Consider the following 21,666-nt stretch of genomic DNA (forward strand, 5'->3'; position numbering starts at 1 on the left):
GGAAGAGAAGAAAGTAAAAATTGTCACTGTCATATGCAGAGCTTGAGAGGAGTTGCAAGGAAATCACACAACACCCTGCAGTTGGCCTTTAATCAGCTGTTTTGGGATGGACTTTAATAACTGGAATCTTTACAGTTTGCTTGGGTTATCCCTGAAGTCATTTCTGCCTTATCCCTAAGGTGGCTAAGAATACTGGGCAGATGCTGATTTATATCATGGTTCCCTCATGGTGCTCCCCCCTGACATATTTTATCTTCTCAAGCTTTGTACTTTGGTGCTTTCCTAAAAGCTGGTGTTGAATAGGAAGCTCTGATCACAAAGTCCAAGACAAGGCTAGGGTAGTCCCTCTAGAACTGCACTGTCCAGTATGGTAGCCACTAATCACATGGGCTATTTAAATTGAAATTAAAATTAAATAAAATAAAAAATTTCTCTCCTCAGTCATACTAGCCATATTCCAAGTGCTTAATAGCGACATGTGGATATGTCTGCCAGATTAAACTGTACAGATCTAGAATGTTTCTATCATCATAGAAAGTTCTATTGGGCAGTGTGCTGTACAGATTTCAGAGCCAATGCTGGATGAAATCTTAGTGGATTGAGATTTGCTGAATTAGAGAGTTGGATAGGAAGTTTACTTTAGTTATTTTGAAAGCAGTGCACCCCCACCCCATCTAATGCTTCAAGGCTCCCTGCAGTATACCTGCCAAGTACTCAGCTGCCCTTAGTTTGCATCCAGGCCTCCTTTTTCTTCCCTCCCCCCACTGTGACAGGAAACTCTCATATCTCTTTTTTTTTTTTTTTTTAAAGATTTTATTTATTTATTTGAGAGAGAGAGAATGAGAGAGAGAGCATGAGAGGGGGGAGGGTCGGAGGGAGAAGCAGACTCCCTGCCAAGCAGGGAGGCCGATGCGGGACTCGATCCCGGGTCTCCAGGATCATGACCTGAGCCGAAGGCAGTCGCTTAACCAACTGAGCCACCCAGGCGCCCTCTCATATCTCTTTATATAAAATTTCTAGGGCTGATTTATTAGGAGTAAGACATCAGCTTCTAATCCTTGGTCATGGAGAAGCCAATGAGAGTGGGAGGGGCTGAGAATGGGGCAGAACCATCCTTAGGAAATATGCATTTTGGGCTTGGCCTGGGAACACATCACATCTTAACTAGCAATGATGTCTTTCTTCCTGATAGCACCCAGGAGTGGGTCTGGGCGGAGATTTGGTTGGTGAAAGGAATTAGCCTTACCCAAAGCATGTAGGATTCAATGGTTCAAGTGGGGTTTCCTGTGGGTGTTGTTTTCCTTACTCATGTTTCAGTGTTAGATTATTCTAACCAACAGAGAAGTGTGGCATCATTCTTCTTTTGTACAGAAGTCACTACTTCCTTGATGAGGCTGAAATTCAACTTCTTCTTCCAACAGTGGTTTCCATCTAAGGCTTTGTGAGATTACATTAATGGTTTACAAACTTGCCCATGTATCAGAATTATCTGGGTGTGCTTTCCAAAGATATAGATATCTAGGCCTCACTTCAGACCTATTAAATAAAAAAAAAAACCTTGGAAGAGAGGCCCAGGAATTTGCATTTTAAAAAAGCTTCCCGGATGCTTTAATAATTACTGGTTTGGGTAGACTCTTAGCTATCTGGTCAGATACACTGAAAACATCATCTGTTAGGGGTGCTGGACAGAGGGATTCTTGGTTGGAGGAGCAATGACTTCTAAGTCCCTCTCAACTTTGAGAATGCTTTAATTCTAAAAAATTCTATAGTAGAACAAGCATGAGCTTTGAAGTCATCATATCTGATCTGCTACATTTACTAGTTGTATGACTTTGGCCAAGTCACTGAACTTCCCTGAGCTTCAATTTCTACCTCTATAAAGTAGGAGAATAGTGCCTATTCTGGAGTGTTCTCATCAGGATTAAATGAGATAATCCATGTACTCCACTCAGCACTTGGCAAGTACTCAGTAAATGAGAATATTAAGAAATGGAAGGAAGGTCAGGAGTGTAAAGGCAACCTTCCAGTTGGCATTTGTCTGGGGCAGAGCACTTAGTGCCCAATAAATGAGAACTAGCACGTATGTGAAACTAGTGTTGTTGCTTCACTTAAATTTAACTTTCAGATCGACCATGAGAATAAATGAACATGATTTATATTTATATTTATTTATACTACTATAAATCATCAATCCAAGCTACACAATGACCGCATTTTAACATCTCTGAGATTGGCTTGTGTATTATAATCAATCAGTGGCATGCCATAGCTTAAGTGGCAATGCTTTTTCTTTCTTGGTGCTACATGGTATGTCTTAACAGTAGTTGGTGTCTTAGATTCAATAAAGTATGGTTATATTCTAAAATAGTGTGTTTGAAGATATGTTCACTGCAGAAATATCTCAAAGGCTGCCCTCCTCCTCCTTCCCAGCAAACTGACTTTTATTTATTTTATATAAGGGGAATCTGCTAAGAATTTGTTTGAGAACAAGGCTCTGCTAATTTATAAAATTTAAAGACTGTTAGGGCGCCTGGGTGGCTCAGTCGTTAAGCGTCTGCCTTCCTCTCGGGTCATGGTCCCAGGGTCCTGGGATCGAGCCCCGCATCGGGCTCCTTGCTCAGTGGGAAGCCTGCTTCTCCCTCTCCCACTCCCCCTGCTTGTGTTCCCTCTCTCGCTGTGTCTCTCTCTGTCAAATAAATAAATAAAATCTAAAAAAAAAAATTTAAAGTCTGTTAATTTAGAGGAATAATAATTTTTATTCTAAAATTTAAAATGGTTTTAAAGTACTACTGCAATACATGCTTGAAAGAAGGAGTTAAAGGAGAAGATGCGAATCTAAGTACTTTCCCTCTAAAATTGAAAAAGAATTCAAACTATATTAAACCTATGCATCTAGATTTCTCTTTGTATTAAAATTCAAAGTCAATTCAATCCTCTCTGTCAGGTCTGGAAGTTCAGAACTGTAATATCAGTTCTCAAAATTGCAAGCCCAAGAAGAACATCACAGCGCTAACAGGCTTTCTGGAGCTCACATCTCTGTCAGAAACCCTCTACTGGGACACTTTGCCCCCTCCATCTGCTGTTAGCCATGTTGCTTTGTGCTGTATGTAGCAGGAGTGAGCAACCAGAGAAACTTTGGGAAAAGAGTTCTTAGGTTATTTTAGGAAAGGAGGACCTTGGATTAATACACCAGAGGCCAGGGGGTCTTGGGTAGTCACCCACAAAAAAGTAGGAGGAAATTGTATCTTGCAAAGTCTGAAAAGAGATTGAACAGAGAGGTCAGTTGGGGGCATTCCTGGGGGCTTAGGAGGCTGAAAGGAGCAGTTATGACCTGTAACAGGTGAAGATTTAGGAGCTCTGGGAAAAGACCCTATTCCTAAAAAGTTAATAAGGCTGAAAGAGAGAAATCATTTGTGCCTTGGCCTGGGAATAGAAGTGAGGGACAATTGAAGAGGAAGAGCAAGGACTCCAGGGCTGGGTTACAAGAAAAGACAGCTTACACAGGGGGCCAGGCAGGAAGGCCTCTAGAAACCTGAGTCACACATGAGCAAGCCAAGCCAACTGAGTAATATGAAACCATGAAGCTATACCTTTTGTAACTTTGGGCTGGTTGGTGGCCCAGGATTCCCTTCTGTGGTTGACAGCTTTAACAAACAGCTGCCTGTGTGCTATGTTGTAATGGTTATTTGGGGATGTGGGAGATGGGGAAGAAGGAAAGTGAGCATTGAAGGGGAAATTCCCCACTCCTTGTATAGTGGTAGCAGAAATTACTCAGAGAGGCTGGGCCTCAGATACACAGCCCAATGGAGAATTCTTGTTTCGGAAGAGGGTTTGGTTATACTTACCCAAGTCAGCTCCAAGGGAGCAGTGGGTTATAATGGGGTTGAATAAACCCTTCAACAACCTCCTTCAATGCAGAAATAAGCATTCCAGGGGGCATGGGAACCTCACAACGAATGAAAGGACTTGGCTTGTCCCAGCTTTGTGACATCAGGCAAATCATTAACTTCTCTGAGTCTCAGAGTCTCCTCTGTAATGGGAGACAGTCAGATTGAGGATCTCAAAGTCTCTTTCAGTGCTAAATGTTTAAGAGTCCACACCACAGAGGAGGAAACAAGAATGGGTGTGGGCATGCTAGCCAGTCTATTGCCAAAGAGGATTTTGAAAATTGAATGCCTCTCAATAGCCACAGTTATTTCCTTCTTTTATTATTAGAGAATCATCAGAGAGGAGTATATCACAGTGATGTAGGGCGAGGGTTGACAAATGTTCTCTATAATGGGCCTGATAGTAAATATTTTGGCTTTGTAGGCTATATGATCTCTGTCACAACTATTCAACTCTGTTTTTGTAGCATGAAATTAGCCATGGACAATGCATAAATGGATGGGCATGACTGTGTTCCAGTAAAACTTTATTTATAAAAAGAGGCAGAGGGCCAGATTTGGTCTATAGGACTTAGTTTGTTGACCCCTTGTTCAGGCCTAGAATCTGGAGTCAGGCTGGTGGGGTTCAAATCCAACCTCTGCCCTTTAATGGTTGTGTGACCCTGTTTGAATTACTAAGCATCTCTGTGTCTTGCATTTGTTACCTCTACAATGGGGATAACAGTACTTACTTGAGATTGTTGTGAGGACATATGCACAGTAAACTCTCAGGTTTAGCTCTTGTTTTTCTTTTTTCAACTGAAAACTTTTTAAGACTATCATATCCCATATCTGAGTGATCCAGCAAGAATGAAGATTAACCCAATGGGTTGCCCAAGTTCATATAAGATAATTACAGAGCTAGGACTCTTTCTCTTTTTCTGGTTATTCAGGTCCCTTTCTTCCTATCCTTTGGGATGGAAGTTTATGAGATCAATTGGTACAGTCTAAAGGTTTATCTGAAAACCAAGAAATTCTTTCCTTTAGGGTTGAACAGAGACCCTGATGAAAATTTTCCCTGAGGAAAGAAGACAACTTTTTATACTTACTAAACTTTCTTGAGTAAAATATATCTGATTTAATATTTAAGTCTTTATATCCTAATGATCAAATTAAAGTTTATTTACTTAGGATGATACTGGAGTGGGTCTTGGAAGAGTCTGGCAGGCCTAAGATATAGGTGGTAACTCATGAATGAGAGAGAAAGAGCATGAACTAGGCGAGTGGACATAGGAGAGGCAGAAGAGCTCTCATCAAGGGAGCAAATCTCAGGAAGATGTGAGACTGAAGACAGACAAGTACTTGACCTTCATAAGCCCGGGTAGAAGTGACCAGTAAGTCCAGTTGACCCTTTCTTCCCACTCTGATTGTTTTCTATTTGTATGAAGCTATGTGTGATTTTGTTTACCCCAGAGCTGAGGCTATGTTTTTCTTAATCTTTTTTTTTCTTCTTCTAATACCTAGTCCAGGACCTTGCATCTAGTGGGCATTTGAGAAATATGTGCTGAATTAAAGAAATAAGAGGGAGGAGAGGGACATGTCCTTAGACACTCATGCTGGATCCTCTTGTTGATGTCACCTAAGACCTTAGCCTGCATTTTGCTCTCTGGAGCAATGGCCACAGAGTGTAGGCAGTGGTAAGAATTTAGGAGGTTAGGAGGGTTCTGGGTCCAAGTCAAAGCCTTCCTCCAGCAGTGCTCCACATTTCTGTTTCTGTGTACAGAGAACATTTTTTTTCTTCAGATTTTGTTTTTTTAAGGCTCTTGGTAGTAAAATTGGAAAAGCAAATTTCAGCCCTCATTGGACCCCTTGGAAAAGTCTGGTATGAGTATGCTCCCTTACTATCTCAGACATTTGGTTTTTCTCAAGTTGAGTCAGGGTTTTGCAAAACTTGGTTGGCAGGTCCCATAGATATATATCTCTTTTGTGATGAGGGTTTTTGCTGAATGTGACAGTTGCTACCTTGCTCTTGAATAGCCTGTTTTCTCTCTTCTCCTTTTCTTCTTCCTCTACCACCACCTCATCCTTCCCCTTTCTTCTCTTCCTTCCCTCACCTTCTCTTTCTGTCCTTCTTCCCCTCTCTCTCTTTTTGGTGGGGCCATTTCCCTGTCACTCTTCATGGCTTAATCTCCTCTGAGGAGTTTCTCTGATTAATGCACAGCCACTCACCCCACCCCCCCATGTATTCTTTGTGTTCTTAGGCATCAGTTGATGGGTGTGTAGCCAATTTCCTGTCATCTAGTTGGTGCATAAACTCCTCGTTTCTCCTTTCTCTCTGGATACCTTCCCAGCATTTTCTAACACATTAGCACTTTCCCAGACAGAGAAAGGAAAAAGTAAATTATAATCAACACTTCCAGTTGTTTGAAGTCAGAAGAGTGCTGAAACTATCGGTTAAGATGAAGACTTTGGATTATTCATGTTAGAAATGTATCTGGGCTTTCCCTTTCTACCATTGGCATGGCACATTTTAGGTCACCTAGAGCTATATGTTTCTCTTTAGGTAAATTTTATATTAAGGAGGTGATTTAGAGTTGGGACTAAGACCATGGGCCCTGGAGCCAGGCTGCTTTGTTTTGAACCCCAGTTCCCCCATTCCTAGCTTTGTAGCCTTGGGTGAGTTACTTAACCTCTCTGTGCTGATTTCCTCAACTGAAAAATAGAGAACATAACACCTATCTTATGGAGTTGTTTTGAGGATTCAGTTAATTAAAATACATAAATCTTTTATAACACTACATAATTAGTACTACCCAAGATGGCTATTCTTAATATCATCATCATCATCATCATCATCATTTTTTAAAGTAATCTCTACACCCAATGTGGGGCTAAAACTCATGACCCTGAGATCAAGAGTAGTATACTCTATGGACTGAACCAGACAGTGACCCCCATCATCATTATTATTGTATCTCATCTCCAGATCTTCCTTCTTAAACTGTGAATTCATTTATCCATTTATGCATTGCTATTATTTCATTCTATATTTACATGTTGATTACCTACTATGTGCCACATTCTGTGTTAGGTGCTGGCATATATTAGTGTGTGTGTGACACAGTCTTACAAAATATATCCAAAATTACAAATAGTGGTAAGTATTAAGAAGGAAGTGTATTTGAGTCAAGGGTGAGAGGGAAGGAAAGGGGTCTTTCTCAACCTACGTAAGAGGATCAGGAAAGGCCTTTCTGAGGACTGAGCATTTAGGCTGAGACATGAAGGATCAGCAGATAGCCATTCTTCCAAGCAGAAGGAACAAAATGGTCAAAAGCCTGAGGTGGAGAGGATCTTGGGATAGTTGAGGAACTGAAAGGAGGCCAGTGTAGGGGAGACAATGCATATCAATCAGGCCCTTTGAGTGAGGGACCCGAAGTTGTTGATGATCCCAAGGATGAGTCCATCTGAATTGGTGAGAGGGTTGGTCTCTAGCCTCCTTGACCTATAAATGCCACTAGAAGACCTCACCTGCCTTTTGTGCCAACAACCCATGGGAAAATGCCAGCCTTGGCAGTGGTTTCCTGATTTCCTGCCCTTTTGGTTCTTAGGGCAAGGAGAGAGATTTGTGAAGATAATGAGTGAATGGCTACCATTGTTCATGAAGGACATAAGCTGACGTAAAGTAAAGAGATTATGATGGCTCTGGAGCAAGGCGTGTGTCTAAATATTTACCAGAATCTCAGAAATAAAATGGTCTGAATATATGAACCCCACCTTCTTTTCTATCCCAGTCCAGGAATTGTGATCCTTAAGAGATGGCAAGAGTCAAAGGTTAAATCTTTCCAAATCTCTCCTGTGAAAAGATATCTTTAATGGAATCAAATACTAATTCAGATTAAAGACCAGTTCCCCAGAGGATGAGGGCAGAATCTGAAATAAAAGCATGATGGAGATATACACATGCTATTCTTAAATTTACAGTGAGATGGGTAGGGGAGTCTGACCTGACTGTGCCCCTTCAGGGATGCTCAGAAGGGAATGTCTAGGGAAGAAGGAAAAAAGTCCGAGTGGTGCTATGGCCTCCCCTTCTGTCCCTTGGATGTTGGTCATGTTTGGCTGTGGGACGTTGGGCAAATCACTGTTCTGGTCTTCAGTCTTCTCACCTGTAAAATGAAGATGAGAATAATCCTTATCTCACAGACTATAGTGAGTATGATGTAAGTTAAAGTGAATGGGGTGCCTGGCCCCACACTTGGCCTAGAGGAGGCACTGTAAAAGTTAGTCATCCCTCTCCCTTTCTTATTCTCCCAGGACAGACGTCTCAAACTGTGGTACCCACACCAGCAGCATCAGCAAGACCTGGGCTCTAGTTAGAAAGGCAAAATTTCCACCTTCAACCCAGACCCACTGAATCAGAAAGTTGAAAGAATGGGATTCAACCATCTGTGGTTTAACAAAATTTCCAGGTGATTGTGATTAGAGTTGCCAGATTTAGCAAATAAAAATATAGGATGGCTAATTAAATCTGAATTTCAGAGAAACAATGAATACTTTTTTAGTGTAATGTCTTATGCAATATTTGAACATAATATTATTAAAACTGAATTTGTTTATCTGAAATTCAGATATAACCGGATGTTCTGTATTTTTACTTTAGATTCTGGGGGTGCCTGGGTGGCTCAGTCGTTAAGCTTCTGCCTTCGGCTCAGGGCATGGTCCCAGGGTCCTGGAATCGAGTCCCATATTGGGCTCCCTGCTCAGCAGGAAGCCTGCTTCTCCCTCTCCCACTCTCCCTGCTTGTGCTCCCTCTCTTGCTGTCTCTCTCTCTGTCAAATAAATAAATAAAATCTTAAAAAAAAAAACATTCTGTAGATTCTGATGCATGCTACAGTTTGAGAACCATTGTCTGAGGATATCTCAAGGCAAGCATCTAGCACAGCCCAGAGAAAGGGTGGAGAGGAGGCTCTGGGATATTCTTGTATCATTCCTTAAAGGGAAGATAGAAGTTGGGAGCAAAAAGCCATCTCTAGAGCTCTGGACATTCTGGGTATTATATGGTCCATTAACAAAGAAAACAGTTTCCTGAAATTAACTGAGTGTATTTTCCAATTGAGCTGTGAAGATCTTGCTCCCTCTAAGAGAAAACGACCATTCTGTTTCTTTCAGGAAATTCGGGGCACTCCATAAAAACATGGGCTGTACAAAAGCATTATCAGTATTTCTTCAGAATTGCATGCCTTTGTGGAACAGAACTTTTTCTTTTTTTTAAATTTAATTTCAATTAGCCAACATATACTACATCATTAATTTTTGATGTAATGTTCAATGATTCATTAGTTGTGTATAACACCCAGTGCTCATCACATCACATGCTCCCTTATCTTTCTTTTCTTTTTTTGTCCTCGCCTGCCACTTTCCTCATACAGGGGCAAAACTTTTCTTTTTTTCTTTCTTTTTTTTAAAAAGATTTTTATTTATTTATTTGACAGAGAGAGACACAGCGAGAGAGGGAACACAAGCAAGGGGAGTGGGAGAGGGAGAAGCAGGCTTCCCGCCAAGCAGGGAGCCCAATGTGGCTGGATCCCAGGACCGTGGAATCATGACCTGAGCCAAAGGCAGACACTTAACTACTGAGCCATCCAGGTGCCCCTAGGGGCAAAACTTTCTTAATGGTGTCTCATATTTGTCACCTCATTTAAGCCTGAGAACCCTGTTGTGAGGTAAGCTAAGGATTCTTATCCTCATTTTATAGTGGAGGAAACTGAGGCTCAAGACCAGGAAGTGACTGGCTCATGGTCATATAATTTGTTTTGACAGAGCCAAGATTAGAATGAGATTCGAAGTCTCCCAGTGTGCTTAGAAGGAAGGGAAGAGAGTGGGGTCCATACCACTTAATTATGCTTTCAAGCATGATTATTGATACTTTTTGTAAATCCATTAGCTGCCTCTGATGGTGAAACAAGGAAGACACACACAGATGTCGTCCATTGCCTTAAGCAATTCTTGACTCTTGGGTTAGAGTTTGGAGTGTCATACTATTTTACTTTCTTAAAGGTGTGGAAGTAAAGATAACATTAATGTGTAAACTTGAATCACTTTCTTCCTCTGGGCTATAATTTTGTTTTCATTTGAAAATAACAAGCTTGACCTTAATTATTTCCAAGGTAATTCCAGTTCTAACATCAGATGACTGGATGTTGGGGGCGCCTGGGTGGCTCAGTCGTTAAGCGTCTGCCTTCGGCTCAGGTCATGATCCCAGGGTCCTGGGATCGAGTCCCACATCGGGCTCCCTGCTCGGCGGGAAGCCTGCTTCTCCCTCTCCCACTCCCCCTGCTTGTGTTCCTGCTCTCACTATCTCTCTCTGTCAAATAAATAAATAAAATCTTTAAAAAAAAAAAAAAAAAAAAAAAGATGACTGGATGTTGGCAAGTAAATAGGCTGTCCCATATATTTCCTATTTTCTTTTTCCTGTCACACAGAACATAATTTTTAGGTAGCATTCAATGACATTTTCATGTCTTTTCTTATATTGCCCCCAACAAAGACATAACTTTCCTGCATGCTTTGTTCTCAGGCTCTGCAAGTGAATCTGAGACAGTTCTGGAATGATTTCCCTTTATTGTTGAAGGCTTTAAAGAATTGTGTTCCTTATAAAATTACACAAACTCATTGTGGAAAGATTGGAAAAGTACAAAAAAGGTACAAAAACACATTCATTATTTTCTCTTTCATAGATAACCACTGTTAAACTTGGAGATATATCCCTATCTCTATCACTATCTCTCTCTATAAAACCTTGTATGTTATTTTTTATTTGACATTTTATCACTTTCATCTTCCCATCATAACAAATTCTTCAATGATTTTAATGGCTGTGTAATACTCCATCACAGGTATGTACCTTAATTTATCCGGTTGTCTTCCTATTGTTGGACATTTATGTTGTTTCCAAACTCTCCTGTATTATAAATAACATGGCAATGAACATACTAATGAAATTCTTATATATAAATCTTTGTATTTCTGATAATTTGCTTAAGGTAGAGTACTAAAAGTAGGATCATATGGTGGAAGGAGATGAGATTTTGATATGTACCAACAAACTACTTTCTGGAATTACATTTATGTCAGAAATATATGGGAGAACCTATTTACTTGCCTGTTTGATGGACTAACCCAGAAGGTCAGATTCCACCTGAGGTCTTGTTGTTACTAACACTGATCTTACAGGTCACCACATTAACATCTCAGAGTAGTGCATAGTCCTAGCATGCCCCATTGTTCTGCTGGGCACCATCTGGGCCTAGCAGGCCAAGTTTATTGCCTCTTGCTCAGGAGAGAGCCATCCTTGACACATCCCTATGAAGAGTCCCAACTCTAAGCAGCCAGTGGGAATAAATACAACTCTAAGGCACTTGATCGCCAGCATCCTAGGAATTGATACACCAACCCACTCACTCACTCAGCAGACTTTTATGGCATGCTTGTCACGTGCAAGAAAGGTTCTATGCTAGACAGAAGCAGAAATTCTCTTTGAGGACTAGAAGATATGTGGGGGGCAACACTTGTGCAGAAACAGTGTCATGCCCCAGGAGAGTGCAACAGACGAGGAGTGGGAGTAAGAGATTGGAGGAGGAAGAGATCAGCTCTGAATGGTGTCAGTGGAGAGATAGAACTAGGATTCCTTTTGAAGACTGGGTCAGTGTTTTGGGGACATCAGAGTTTGATGGAGAGGAGATTCAAGCAGAGGGAAATGGCATAAATAAAAACAGAAGGTAGGAAAGCCCAGAGCATATCTAGGAAACTGAGTCAGTGTAATTTAGCAGAGTGTAAGGGATACGAAACAGTATGGAGAGGCTGCTGGGGATGGAGAAGGAGGAGGGGGCTGGGTTGCAGACAGCCTTGAAGGCCTGTAATTTCTGATGAGATTCAAGTCCATGGCCAGTGAGGATTAGACACATGAAAAGAGGAAGCTTAGCCCAGAGAAGATTTGAGGGTAGGCACAACCCCCTTTCCTTAGACATTGGAAGAGCTAGCTTGTGGAAGAGAGATTTGACTTGTTCTGTATCACTCCAGAAGGCAGAAGTAGCCAGATGGGTAGATTTCAGCTCAAGGTAAAGAAGAACTTTTTAACCACTAGAATTGCTCTATGGTTTCAGCTGCATTGTAAAGTGGGGAGCTCTCTGTCAGTAGAGGTGTGCATCCAGAAACTGACCATCACTTAGGGGGTTGTTGCAGAGGGGATTCAAGCTGTGACATTTGTGGGTCCATACAACTCTGGAAGACTTATGATTCTATAATTTCTCCATATATTTCCTCTCCTGCCAACTTTCTAGGGTAGGAAGTTTAGGCAGTATAATGTGATTATGAATTTCCCAAAATTCAAAGGGAAACATAGTCTTTTTGCCATTTTTGATGTCACATTATGTTATTTCCCCAATTACCATGCTATCAAACCTGTTGGGTGTGGTCAGACCCAGCTCAACTTGCACAATTACAGCAAAGCCATCTAAATACTTGTAATAGCTTCCTGAATCCCATCAGGGGATGAGGAAGGCTTGGAAAGAAGTTAGTGAGAAGGAAGGTCAAGCTGGGGGAATTTTAGATGAAGTCTAAAATCCTGAACTCATAGGGATGGTGGGAGGAAATTATAGAGAAGGCCATGATTATTCATGTCACCGGGTCACTCCCTGGATGGGGCGTGATTCCCAAATGGGCATGAATGTGGGTGAGGAGTGGACAGAGTGTTTGGGAAATCAGAGTGATGAAAGCATTGTTAATGAGCTTTAGTGGGAGGAAGGCAGAATTGAAAACCTGGCGGGGGAGTGGAAATGATAAAGCAGTGGTGTCTGTTACTAGTCTGCTTGGGCTGCCATAACAAAATACCATAGACTTGGAGGCTTAAACAAGAGAAATTTATTTTTCCACATTTCTGGAGGTTGGAAGCTCAAGATCAAGGTGCTGTCAGGGTTGGTTTCTGGTGAGACCTCTTTTTCTGGCTTTTAGATGACTACCTTCTGTCTGTGTATCCTCTTTTCTGAGTAGAGAATGGGGGGGGACAGGGGAAGGGGGGAGGGAGAGGGAGAGGGGAGAGAGGGAGAGAGAGGGAGAGAGAAGGAGGGAGAGGGAGAGAGAGGGGGAGAAGGAGAGAGGGAGAGAGGGGGAGGGGGGAGAGGGGGGAGAGAGAGAGATGGTGTCTCTTCCTCTTCTTATAAGAACCAGTCCTATCAGATTAGGGCCCCACCCTTATGACTTAATTTAACCTTAATTACCCTATCTCCAAATAAAGTCACATTAGATGGTTAGGACTACAACACATAAATTTTTGGGGAACACAATTCAGTCTATAACATTGTCCATTGTAGGTCTTGTGAATTGTCTTTGTCCTCTTGGAGGAAAGTAAGGACTCTGATTGAGGGCTGGCTAAATGTCAGTCATTACTGATTCATAATCTCATTTGACTCCTGAATAACCCTGTCATGAGAGAAATTGAAGCTCACAGATATTATGATCACCCAGATAGTAAGAGGTCAAGAAAGTATTCAAACTCTAATTTTTTAATTTCATACTTCTCACTGGAGGGGATTTTAACTTGAAATCTTGTTGAATTCCTAGGACTACATCTTTTTTTTGGTAGATTTTTAAAAGATTTTATTTATTTATTTAAGAGAGAGAGAGAGAGAGAGAGAGAGAGAACATGAGTGGGGGTGGGGAGAGAAGCAGGCTCACCACTGAGCAGGGAGCCAGACGCAGGGCTTGATCCCAGGACCCAGGGTTTATGACCTGAGCCAAAGGCAAATGCTTAACCAACCAGGCACCCCGAGGACTACATCTTTAAACCTGGAACTTCCAGGAAGACTGCTTGGCAGGCCCATTTGGGGGCTGTGGAGGGTCTTTGAATATGGAAATGTGGCTTGATCAGAGTTGTGCTTTGTGGAACTGGCCATGTGGGTAGGGGGAGACTGGAGATCATCCAGAAGCCTGCTGAGAGATAATTACAGCCTATACAAGGGCAGTATAAGAAGTGCTAGATGCCTTTAACATTGTGAAGGCAGAGTCAGGGTTTTGGTAAATGATTGAGTTAAAGCCATGGGGTGAAGGGAGGAAGTCCAGAATGAGGCCAGGGCAAGTGACTGGGAGAATAGTAGTGATCATGACAGAAATTAACTGAATCTGGGCAGGACATGTGGTAACCCCAAAGCTCTCCTGATCCCCATTCCATCAGATGGTGAGGGAGTACCTCAGGAAAGCCTGCAACTGCTTAAAGTCCAGTGTTTCCCTTTGGGGGGGATGTTGGAGAAGACTTCTTGAACTTAAGGTTAATCTAAGGTAGTTAATCATTACTGGTAATTATGCCCTTAATAGTACAACATTAGGCTTAATAATTTATCAAGTGAGAGATGATAAATGCAAAGGTAATGGGCCAGGACAGGCAGGCTACATGCAGAAGGGAATTCGGACTAAAAGTGGACTGTTAGCCCCACCAAGTTTTGAGGAGAAAGAGGTGAATGTCTCTGAACAGCCTCCTTTCCTCCCAATTTCCCCTTCTTCTTTTTTAAATTTCAAGTATAATTAAATACAGCGTTATATTAATTTTAGGTATACAATATAATGATTCAACAATTCTATACAACTCTCAGTGCTCATCAAGATACATGTACACTTAATCCCTTTTATCTATTTCACCCATCCCCTGAAACCTCCCCTCTGGCAATCAACAATTTGTTCTCTGTATTTAAGAGTGATTTTTTTGTCTCTTTTTTCTGTTTGTTTTGTTTTTTCTTAAATTCCACATATGAATGACATCATATGATATTTGTCTTTCTCTGACTGACTTATTTTACTTGGTATTATACTCTCTAGGTCCATTCAAGTTGTTGCAAATGACAAGTTTTCATTCTTTTTTTATGGCTGAGTAATATTCCATTGTATATATTTACCATATCTTCTTTATCCACTCATCTATGGATCCATTTTCCTCTTAATAAATGGCACCCACCTACTCAAGTCCTGAATCTAGGAGTTACTGTTGATTACTCTCTCCCTTATTTCCCACATCTGATCCGTCAAGGGTAATTCCTAGATTTAGGACTCCTGTCAACTTTATTTCTAAAATACTCTTCAATCTCTACACTTGCCTTTGTCTTGACTGTTACTACCAGAGACCAAGCCACTGTCCTCTAATGTAGATACAGCATTAACTTCCTATACAGTTTCTCTGTTTTCCCCCTTGCCCCAAGCACTACATTCGCCATGTGCTTGAGAACAATCTTTAAAAGCAAATTAAGTCCTGTCCCTCCCCTGACTAAACACTGTAGTGGTGGGGTGCCGGGGTGGCTCAGTTGGTTGAGCATCTGACTCTTGATTTTGGCTTAGGTCATGATATCAGGGTTGTGAGATTGAACCCTGTGTCGGGCTCATGTGCTGGGCGTGGAGCCTGCTTAAGATTCTCTCTCTCCCTCTGCCTCCCCACCCACCAAAAAAAAAACCCTCCAGTGGCTTCCCACACTTAGAATAAAATCCAAACTTCCTATCCTTGCCTGCTAGGACCTACATGATGTATGCCTGCCCAGCTTCCCAGCCTCATCTCACAACACCCTCCTCCTTGCCTACCACACTCCAGCCACTCTGGCCTTTTTGCTTCTCAACTATGACTACTTTCTTTCTGATTTTGACATAGTGGACTTCTTTTATCACTTCAATCTTAACTTAGAGGTCATCCACACAGAGGGATCTCCTGACTCCAGTTGCAACTAGTTATTCCATCACATCCTCTCTACTCGTCATTCTCTGATCTCTCTTTTTAAAAAATTTATTTATGTTTCCTCTTTTAGAATATAAGCTTTTTTTTTTTTAAGTTTTTATTTTTATTTGAGAGAAAGAGAGCACGAGTGGGGGTGGGGCACAGAGGGAGAAGCAGACTCCCTGCTGAGCACAGAGCCCGATGCAGGACTTGATCCCAGGACCCTGAGATCATGACCTGAGCTGAAGGCAGACCCTTTTTTTTTTTTTTTTAATTTTATTATGTTATGTTAGTCACCATACAATACATCATTGGTTTTTGATGTGGTGATCCACGATCCATTGTTTTCGTATAACACCCAGTGCTCCATGCAGTACGTGCCCTCCTTAATACCCATCACCGGGCTAACCAATCCCCCCTCCCCCCTCCCCTCTAAAACCCTGTTTGTTTCTCAGAGTCCATAGTCTCTCATGGTTCATCTCTCCCTCCAATTCCCCTCCCCCCCAATTTTTCCCTTCCTTCTCCTAATGTCCTCCATGCTTAGAATATAAGCTTCTGAAGAGTAGGGATCTTGTCTGTGCTATTCACAGTGGATTCTCCAGGGTCTAGAAGAGTGCTTGATACATTGAGTCAATACTAAATTAATATTCACTGAGTGAATTAATGAATGCAATTTTATACCATTATCTTATCATTCCAGACACCTTCTGGCCTGGCCTTCAGGGAACTCCTTCTCTTACTTAACTATTTGGTACTAAGCATCCATTGCCTTATATTGGGGATAGGGGCTGATATAGTTAGGACAGTTTCTTGGAGTAATCTGTCTTTTGGGAAATAGCGTTCTGTGTTTTGTTCCAGATTTGTTCCATCTTAGGGATATTAGACAAGTAACTACCAGCCTTCCCCCATTGCTTAGCAAGAATGGGGATAATTATACTAGTTTGGTACTTATCAAATGGTGCTATGCTTCTCCTCCTGGGTACAGAAGGACTCTAGAAATTTCTAGAGTTCTCTTGGGCTTCAGATACAGTTGAGTTGATGGCACAGTATCTCATGATTGGTTAGTGCAAGACCCCTCTCTTGTTTTACCTGATGTTTTCTCCTTCATCTCCCATTCATAGTCTCATTCTCCTTTTTCCTTCCAGGCTTCCAATCTTGGGTTTGAAATATATATCCTTCCAATCTGTCTTCTAACCTATGTATTTAGATATATGTATATCCTTGAAAAATGCAGTGTATGTGTCCATGGAGTCTAGTAAACTTTTGTAAAAAATAAAAAATAAAAATACTATATTGATTTAGAGAGTTATTATTAGTAGCATCTCATGTTACTTGGGGGCACATGGGATCATAGCATTTTTAAAAATTTTTTATTTAAATTCAATTAACATATAATGTATTATTGGTTTCAGAGGCAGAGGTCAGTGATTCATCAGTCGTATATAACATCCAGTGGGGATCATAGAATTTAATAGCTAGGAATCATCTGTAAATTATAGACTCTAACCCCTGCCTTCTCTGATAAGTGAGAGGACTAAGGCCCAGAGACTTCCTTTAAATGATTCCTTTTATCAAAACTGTCCACATTTACTGGGAGCCAGTATTGGTCAACATTTACTGAGAGCCAGTCCTTTGTCAGGAGTGTTGGGGGACACAGAGATGAATGGCACAGGGCCTGCTTCTGAGCAGACAGCCTTTTGGAAGACTTATAAGGAAGGCTTGGTGGGCTGTGGAGTTTCCCATGTCTTCTTTGTTATTGGCCATTGGGCTGAGAAAGGACCCAAAGATGATCTGCTTTGGGGATACACACTGCCTCTTCCCCAGTCTTCTCCTTTTCATCTTCACTATTATGTAAGACTCCATATCCACCTTGTGAATCAGTGATCCCTACAGACATTCAGTCAAGTTCCCAGCCTGCCTCTGCTCTTTCTTGTCCCTCTTGTGGGTGACATGCCTCTTCCCTGTTTGGTCTACCTCTGAGTGTCCTGGTGGAACATAGAGTCCTTACCAGACTTTCTCTTTGTGTTTCCAGATTGGAGCATCTCTCTTTGCCAGTAACATTGGAAGTGGTCACTTTGTGGGGCTGGCGGGGACAGGAGCTGCTGCAGGCATTGCCATTGGAGGCTTTGAATGGAATGTGAGTAACATCAGAGACACTGTGTCCTGGGGCTGGAAGGAAGTTTAGCAGTCAGCCAGTTCAATCTATGCTTAGAGATGCTCTAAGTGTTAGGGAACCAACCAGGGCCACTCTCTGAGGCAGTTGGAGGAGGGGCACAACTTCAGGAGGTCCATGGTCCTGCCGCCCTTCCACAGAGTAGCATGAGAAAACCACTGATATGATGGCAATAGTGTTTTTTTCTTCTCTTAAAAATCCAAATCCTTCTGTACCCTTTTGGCCATATTGGAGGTTTGGAAATTCTTACCACCAGATTTCCATTATCATTATTATTATTATTTAAAAGTTCTCTAAGTGGTATTTTACTCCTTGTAAACCAGAGAAGAGGCAAAAGGAGCTATGATGTCAGCGGGCAGCCCCCTGGAGTCCCCTACACTATTGCCCAACTACCATTCCTGTGGGCCAATCAGGCAGCAAAGCCCTCTTTCAGTTTCTGATGGCCACTTAGGGAGTTGTCCCCAGAGCCCCAAGAGAAAATGCTTGGTGATTTTCCTGTAGTATTTGAGGGCAGGCAGCAGAATGGGCTAAGGTTCCTCCTGGTTTGACTCTACCTATTTTTTTTGTTTGTTTCAGGCCCTGATTTGGGTGGTTGCCTTGGGCTGGGTTTTTGTTCCCATTTACATTAAGGCTGGGGTAAGTATTTGCTCTGTTATTCTATTTTGTGCTATATATATACACATACATATATATATACACTATATATAGACACATATATATAATATATAATACACATATTATATATGATACACATATCATATATATATATAATATATATATGTATAACACACACACATATATAATATGAGCTCCATCCTCCTGAAGGGCAGAGGAGACTTTATAGCATAAATGGCAGAGAACACCTGTGCCTTGGTTTTCTTTTCCAGGTTATAAAATTTTTGACTACTTTTAGAGGCATTCAACAGATCCACTCAGCCACGACTTGACTGTCTAAGAAGCCCTCTAAACAACCTCATTCTATTCAGAGCCCTCTTAAGCATCATGTCCCCTCACATTGGGTGTGCACTTGAAAGGCACTGCCATGCATTTGCTCATGGTATATAGCTGTGTGCCTCTGCTCCTGGAAAGGAAGCAGCATGAGAAAAAGAACTGTATTTCCCCTTCATTTACATATGTCAGTAGTTCTTGCAGCTGGTACTCAACTATCGAATGCATGCTCAGTCTCTTGACTAAATCTCTCTGACATTTTACATAAGACAGCTTTGGTGGCACCTGTTTAGTGAGATATAATGAATACCTACATTAGGAGCTGAAAGCAATACAGAAAAAACACAGGGCAGACTCTACATCTTCTGGAGGCTCATGGACTATTGGTGACATGTGTGTGATCCCAGAAGACAGTAGGCTCAGGGTTGAGAAAATGAGACAGAAGTACAGTCAGAATTTGCAGAAAGTACCTGGGAGAACAGTTGAGCAGGTCTGCAGCTACAATCCTTGGCAAGGTGAAGCACACACCCAGCCTGGCCAATTTGGTGCACTGAACAGATGCTACCATTGGTATAATGTCTTGTTACAGTAGGCACTCTGTATAGGAATGCATATCTATCACCTCCTCTTTCAGGGCAAAAATCTGCTTTCTTGGTTATGTATTCATGTGTTCATTTAAAAAAAGTGTCTATTGAGCACCTTCAATGTCCTGGGATAATGCCCTAAACTTGCAGTAGTAGGGCATATGGGATTGAGATGGGATTGAAGAATGGGGGCCATCTGGCTACCTTACAGACTTCTCTGACCCATGATGGTTAACCCTTGATCATACTTCTGATGCCATGATGGATGCCACTGCTCTGCTTGCTCTGAGTCTTCTGGTCACTTTGGCTGGCAATGACCTCTCTTACATCCCATGCAGGTGGTGACAATGCCAGAGTACCTGAGGAAACGATTTGGAGGCAAGCGGATCCAGATCTACCTCTCTGTTCTGTCCCTGTTACTCTACATTTTAACCAAGATCTCGGTGAGTCCACTGCCCTGGGGACTGGCATTAGCTGTCTACTGACCAATGTCTACCTGCCCACTCCTGCTCCTCAGCACATATTGGCCCACCAAGGGGCAGCAGTATTTGTTTCTATTAACTTGGTACCTTAGGTCTTCTTGCTCCTTAGGGTAAAGTCCTATTTCATGCATCAAGGAGTTAACACATGGAACTCCTTACCCTCTACTGTGTGGAAGGTTAAAAACATAAACAGGTTCGAGGAGTTTCAGTGAAAACTGTTCTTAATAGAAGACTGAAAGGGAATTAGCAATATCTAAGGGCTGGTTCCAACCTTAGAGTTAGCTGTGAGCCTTTGTGCCTGAAGGGATCAGAATCTGGCTCTAGGTGATATTTCTAATACACTTAAACATGGGCAGTCAGTGACAACTCTTGAAGGGACCTCAGAAATTCTCCCTTTTCTTTTATGGATAGGGAAATGAAAACTGGGAATTGAAAATACTTGCTCAGGATCCTGAGTTAGGAGTAGAACCCAAACTTCTGGCTCCACTTCAATGTCCTTTTCATTACACAAGGCTTCTTGTCTGTTATAATTTTTTAATCTGTTTTTTTTTTTTCTGATGTTGCTCATGCTTTTTTGTGTCATTTCTAAGCATCCATTGCCAAATCCAAGGGTTGAGAGAAAAGTGACATTTTCTGAGACATAGGGAGTTACAAAGTGCTCACTGCTCTATCAGTTTTCTCATTGAGTATGATCAGTTTTCCTCTGTTTTCTTGTCCTTCTCTATCCAGCACCAAAGGTAAGATTGGATCAATCTCAGCATCTTGCAAAAGATCTGTCCTGGATAAAATTTGAGTCGGGTTGGATCTGAAATGAGCCTTCTGCTCTAGCTAGGTAGTGTGCTGAAAAAACAGCTGCTAGTGCTTTTATTTTCCTGATCACTTAAAGCCAAGACAACAACAATATTAAATAACATTTGCATTTTTTTTATTTTGGAAAATTTCAAATATGTATACCCAGAGATAGAATAGTATAATGAACACTTGTGGACCTAATACTTTTCACTCAGCTTTAATAATGATTATTATTTTGTCATTCTTGTTCATCTATTTCTTCTACTTTTTTTCCCAGCAGTATTTTAAGTCAAATACCAGACATTATGTCATTTCGCTGTGACTTCTTCAGAATACATCTTCAACTTTTAAAAAACATAACCATTGTGCTATTATCACACAGCAAAATCTATAGGAATTTCCTAATTTAGGTGGTTTAATACCTGGTCCATATCCAGATTTTCCTGATTATATAAAAAAATGTCTCCTTATAGTTGATTTCTTTGAATCAGAATCTAAATGAAGTCTACACATTGTATTTGACTATACTTTCTTTAAAGGAAATATCTATATCTTCAGCTTACCATAATTATTTTTCTCTTTTGTACCATTACCTCCCAGCCCTAGTCCTGGCCTACCTGTGCATACTTTTCTTTTTTTTTTTAATTGGGTTTGTCTTTTTTTGTTGTTAAGTTGAAAGAATTCTTTATATGTTCTGGGTACTAAACCCTTATCAGATAAAGGATTTGCAAATATTTCCCCCTCATTCTGTAGGTTTTCTTTTTCATTTTCTTGATAATGTCCTTTGAGGCACAAAAGTTTTAAATCTTGATGAAGTCCATTTATCTACTTTTATTTCTGTTGCTTATGCTTTTGCTGTCATTTCTAGGAATCCATTGCCAAATCCAAGATAATGAAGATTGACCCCTATATTTTCTCTGAAGAGTGTTATACTTTTAGCTCTTACATTTAGTTCTTTGATCCATTCCGAGTTAATTTTTGTATATGACGTGAGGCAGGGGTTCAACTTCACTCTTTTGCATGTGTTTATCCAGTTCTTTCAGCACCATTTGTTGAAGAGACTATTATTTACTCATTG

General features: G+C 41.2%; 1 protein-coding gene across 1 annotated transcript in view; it reads left to right on the forward strand.

Moving 5' to 3' along the window:
- SLC5A1 (solute carrier family 5 member 1) overlaps window positions 1–21,666 on the forward strand; it is a 145,299-nt gene that overhangs the window by 79,484 nt on the left and 44,149 nt on the right. The window contains exons 3-5 of the mRNA XM_032395102.1: window positions 17,642–17,746; window positions 18,359–18,418; window positions 19,653–19,757. Coding sequence (XP_032250993.1) covers window positions 17,642–17,746; window positions 18,359–18,418; window positions 19,653–19,757 — 270 coding nt within the window. The remainder of the gene's footprint in view (window positions 1–17,641; window positions 17,747–18,358; window positions 18,419–19,652; window positions 19,758–21,666) is intronic.

The sequence above is a fragment of the Phoca vitulina genome, unplaced genomic scaffold (assembly GCF_004348235.1).
Source record: "Phoca vitulina isolate PV1807 unplaced genomic scaffold, GSC_HSeal_1.0 scaffold82, whole genome shotgun sequence".
In the NCBI taxonomy this organism is placed as follows: Eukaryota; Metazoa; Chordata; class Mammalia; order Carnivora; family Phocidae; genus Phoca; species Phoca vitulina.